The sequence below is a fragment of the Telopea speciosissima genome, chromosome 6, assembly GCF_018873765.1.
Source record: "Telopea speciosissima isolate NSW1024214 ecotype Mountain lineage chromosome 6, Tspe_v1, whole genome shotgun sequence".
NCBI classification, from domain to species: domain Eukaryota; kingdom Viridiplantae; phylum Streptophyta; class Magnoliopsida; order Proteales; family Proteaceae; genus Telopea; species Telopea speciosissima.
The window spans coordinates 58,094,103-58,099,339 of NC_057921.1; the positions used below are offsets into that span (position 1 = coordinate 58,094,103).

General features: G+C 39.2%; 1 protein-coding gene across 1 annotated transcript; it reads left to right on the top strand.

The window, feature by feature from the left end:
- The first annotated feature begins 360 nt into the window (after positions 1 to 360).
- LOC122664993 (zinc finger protein ZAT9-like) lies at positions 361 to 2,035 on the top strand. Its single transcript, XM_043861041.1, has one exon. The coding sequence runs from the start codon at positions 418 to 420 to the stop codon at positions 1,924 to 1,926; it is 1,509 nt and encodes a 502-aa protein (XP_043716976.1). The 5' UTR covers positions 361 to 417; the 3' UTR covers positions 1,927 to 2,035.
- Positions 2,036 to 5,237: the final 3,202 nt, after the last annotated feature.

Consider the following 5,237-nt stretch of genomic DNA (forward strand, 5'->3'; position numbering starts at 1 on the left):
ACACCCCTCACAGCTAACCCACCCAGATAGACACAAACCCACATCACACACTCAACACAATTAAACATTTTTTACACCCATCACTCCCGTCCGTCCGTTTGTTGGCTTGACCGGCGGCGCCACCACCACAAGGCGGAGAAAAAGTCTCTCTTCCCCTTACCTTCCTTCCACTTGTCAATTACTCTCAACTCTTACACTCTTATTTCTCTCTCTCATCCACAACAAACCAATAGCTCAACTGAAAACTAGGACTCCCTCACTTTAGACATTTTACTCTTTTTACACCATACAAACCAACATCAACCCTTTACTACAAGAACATCTCCCCTTCCCTTATCTCTCTCCCTCTCTCTTTCTCTCTCTCTCTCCCCTCTTCTTGTTTCTCTCTTTTTAATTACCAGTTGGTTACAGATATCTATGGCTCTGGTTGTGGATCAACAACCAAGCTTCAAGTATTATTGTAGAATTTGCAAAAAAGGTTTTGGTTGTGGCAGAGCTCTAGGGGGTCATATGCGAGCCCATGGCATCGGAGATGAAATTAATCATATGGACGACGATGACTCCGCCGGTGACTGGGACGACAAGCTCGGCGCAGCTGGCAACCCTCCACCTGGTACCAAACGAATGTATGCATTGAGAACCAATCCAAATCGTCTCAAGAACTGTCGGATCTGTGAGAATTGTGGTAAAGAGTTCTCTTCTTGGAAAGCATTCCTTGAGCATGGTAAATGTAGTTCCGAAGACGCGGAGGAGTCTCTTGTATCCTCACCGGGATCTGATGATTACGATGATGATGTGGACGAAAGAAGGGGTTTTGGATGGTCTAAAGGCAAGAGAACTAGAAGGCTCAAACTCGGCAATGGCAATTCCAATTCAAATTGCCCATCTAGTGAAGATGAAGACCTTGCCAATTGCTTAGTAATGTTATCCACAGCCAGAGTTGATCCTCTTGTGGCAGAGACCGAATCATCTTGTGCATCAGCTAGTAAAGATGAGGAGCGGCGGAACCTGACCGGTGTCGCCACCGCCACACCACCACCACCTCCGGCAATGAATAGGCTTTCTAATGATAAAGCTAAAGGGGTTGTTAGAGGTATGTTTGAATGCAAAGCATGTAAGAAAGTATTTAATTCCCACCAAGCCTTGGGTGGTCACAGGGCTAGTCATAAGAAGGTGAAGGGATGCTTTGCAGCTAAGCTTGATGATTTAGATGAAAGCCAAATAGATGAAGATGTGATCACAAATGATGATTTCTCAATGCCTAACAGGTCAATTAATGCAATTCTACCTTATGAGCATCAAATCTCACACCCTCCATTGGCAATTCCTTCTAAGAGGAAGTCTAAGGTTCATGAATGTTCTATATGTCATCGTGTGTTCACATCTGGGCAAGCTTTGGGTGGACATAAGAGGTGTCATTGGGTTACTTCTAATTCTCCAGATACATCTCATTCAATCCCAAGGTTTCATCAACTTGAGGATCATAATCATCAGCTCCATCAAAGGCCTAAGATTAACAAGTCTGAACCTCTTGATCTCAATCTCCCTGCCCCAATTGATGATGTTGCCGGAATCCGGCAGGATTCTGATACTCTGTTAAGTTTCGAGGTTCCGACCGCGATTTATCTACAACCATGGATTGGGGTACACTCGAATCATCATCATCACCACCACCACCACCACCACCAAAACAATGACAACCTTAGTAACAGCAACAGCAACAGTAACAGCAACAATAACCAGACCACAACCAACAACAACAACAACAATGCTAAGATTTCAGGGATTAATGTGGATGATGAAGTGGATAGTAAGGTCAAGTTAGCAAAGCTAAGTGATTTGAAGGATATGAACTTGGGTGGTGGCTCATCTCCATGGTTGCAGGTTGGGATTGGTTCAACTGGTAATGGAAGTAGTGACACCTGACGAAAGCTTGAATCAAACAGAGAGAGTATACTCACTCACTGTGTATCTTGTATCAAGACACTGTAATTAAAAATTCAACAAAAGCCCAAATCCATCATTCTTGTTATTATATTACCATCACCACCACTTTTATTTTTTTTGGTTCTGTAATTTTTTTTTTGTTTTTGTGGGTCCCTGAGAAAGTCCCAAAATTGGTAGTTGGATTTTTCAGGTATATATTACTGAATAATAATTGATTCTTTTGTTTCCCTTAAGAGAATGAAAGCAGATCAAAAGAGATACTCTCCTAGTCTTGGCTTGAGTTGATTGCATTTTGGTATGTATGCCTTGTTTCTGCCTCTCTTTGTCTGTGCTTCCTTTTATTGATTTGGATTGAATCCTACTAAAAAGAAAGATAGACCAAAAACCTCACCCAGTAAAACCCACAAGGCCCACCTTGTCCTTCCACAAACCATGGATGAATTTATAATTTGAAATTCACTCAAAGTGACTACTAAAATCCTTTTCAATCAGGCAAGAAGGTGTTTTGATCACTAGTAATTGACCACACAGTTTTGACTTAAAAGGCCTAATCGGTGGGACCAAGGTTCGTAATCTAGGTATCGGATTCGGGATCAGTCAAGGTAGATATCAATCCGAAGTCGATCTGGATTGGTCAAAATCAACTTGGATCAGTAAAAAATGATCAAAATTCAGGTTTTATTGGATCGATAAAAAATATAATAAAATATTATAAATCATTATAAATCAATCAAAAACTCAAAAAATGGGTCAAATCCCCAAACGGTCGATCAAAATACCCAAAAAAAATGACAAGTATAGGATTGGATTCAAAGAACTATCCAGGAATATCTTGTCAGATTGATCTAATCTCGAGATTGTCTTCGGCCTCAGATGATATTGATCTGATCCAAGATTACGAACCATGGGTGGAACTCAATTAACTATCGAGTCTGGATCAGGTTCTTGTACGAGAACGTTGACTCCGGCTCTCTCACACGCTCCAAAGTTGACGCATGGAAAACCTCAAAACCTGCAACGTAGAGTACGTAGTCAGTCTATTTTGCATTAACGCTTCACTCTCATCCAACTTCTCTCTCTTTCGAGTTCCGCCTTCCGTGAGTTGGGCTCATGTTCACATACGTGAGCGTACGAGAACAGCTCCCAGTTATTCAGATGGAATCCATCCATGTGGGTCTCACAAAGTGGATTCTATCTGTACAGCTAGGAGCTGTTCTCGTACATTCACATACATGAACGTGAGCTGGACTCGCCTTCTGTTAGCTTTTTTTTTATCTTTTTTTATTCAAGCTATTCATGTTTTATTACAATTCAAATCCTCCACGGCATGCTGCCTGTGGTAGGGGTAAAGCTGACAATGCACACGGCGATGTATCTAGGCCACACAGGCCGCTACGGGCAGTGTGCCATAGACGATCACTATCCGTTTTATTATGCTCCCATCCGCCTTTCTTCTCTCCATTTCTTATTAATCCTATTTCTCAATTTTTAAATTTTTTATTCAACATCCTTGCTTTTTTTAATTTTAATCCCACTTTACCATTGGTTTAGGTATTGGCTTCGGCTGGGTTCTATCGACTGATACGTATTGTTACCAGCTGGAGTTTGGATCAGGTGGATGTACATCTACAATCTATTGCAATGAAGAACGGTTGAAAATCGTTCACGTGGTCGCTCCGCTCACCAAGGAGTTGAGCTCACGTTCACGTATCTGAGCATACGAGAACAACTCCCAACTGTTCAGATGAAAATCCATCCATGTGGGTCTCACAAAGTGGATTTTATTTCTTTCATCCCCATTCTTCCTGACGTAGAAAAATTTATTCAAAATCGCTCCGCTCACCAAGGAGTTGAGCTCACGTTCACGTATCTGAGCATACGAGAACAACTCCCAACTGTTCAGATGAAAATCCATCCATTTGGGTCTCACAAAGTGGATTTTATTTCTTTCATCCCCATTCTTACTGACGTAGAAAAATTTATTCAAAATAAATTGACTAGTTAATAGATACACGCTTGCGAATTTGTATAGATCCATTAATGTAGCTAATGTCAATCATTCATCTGCATTTGTAGTCTTGTAACTTCAATTAGTTCTATTCAAGAAATCAGATCTTCTTTTAATCTCATTTGGAAGTTTGGTAATGTTAGGATCTGCTTTCTATATGATGTGCAGTTGTTTTGCTGAGTAAAACATAAAACACTGCTTAAATCCATGAGAATATATAAGGATAAAAACAGCAAGTAAAGCAGAGAGAGACCCTGAGTTGTGTGTCCCTGTCCAGTGCCTCTCCTTCGCTTCTGGATGATTGCTTCTACTACCTAGGTAATTTTGTCTTTTTCCTCTACAATTCCTTGATTTGGTTAACAATCGACCTCCCTTATTGCCAAGACTTCTTTGATGTTGCTTCAACCACAGTTCCTTCAACCTCTTTTCATTGCATGGTCTTTACCATCAAGAAACTATACCATCACACTACCTATTAAAAAAAATATTTAAACCAACAACACACAAATCAATATAAATTCCAAAAGTTGAGTATAATGTAAAAGAAAAATTATGAAATATTAAGTAAAATTTCCTTTTATTAAGAAAAATTATGAAATATTGAGTAATATTGATATTCAATTATATAAGTGTTTAATAAGAATAGCAATTGAAATAGGAAGACTTTATCCAAGAAAAAAAAATTTGTCAAATTCAAATAGTAAAAGAAGAAAAACATGCTAGGAGATCAAATAAAGAATAAAGATAGGGAAAAGAGGGGGAAAAAAAGAGAGGAAAGAATGAAAGAGAATGTATTTGGATATATTACCTGTTTAGTTTTCTCCAATATCTCAAGTTGCTAACATAATTTGTCTTTTAGAATTGTATTATATCTTATGCTCAAGCTAGTGTAAGATGCTACATGGATTAAAAATTTCACGAACCCGTTCTAACTTTTTTTTAATGTAAATATGAAACTTAAATAACAGTTTATAACAAGAAACTGTGTGTGACAACTCTTCACACTATGATCATTGAAAATGTCATATGAAAAACATGAAAACTGCTCCATCACATGCATGAGGCTAAAGTATGTTAAAGTACCCGGACAGAGTGTTCGGGCAGGGGTAGGGTGGTCATTGCCCCCCCCCCCCCCTTATTAGAGGGACTGGGGAACTAGAGGGGATAAAAGATCCTCGTTACCATGTATAATTAGGTAATCAAGTCAAAAGTACGTTACATATTGTAAATTAATATTACTTCGATCACTGCTCAACCAAATTATCATTGAAAACGTATTTTA

Coding starts and splice junctions, on each gene's coding strand:
- LOC122664993 (XM_043861041.1), top strand. CDS start 418: ATGGCTCTGGTTGTGGATCAACAACCAAGCTTCAAGTATTATTGTAGA.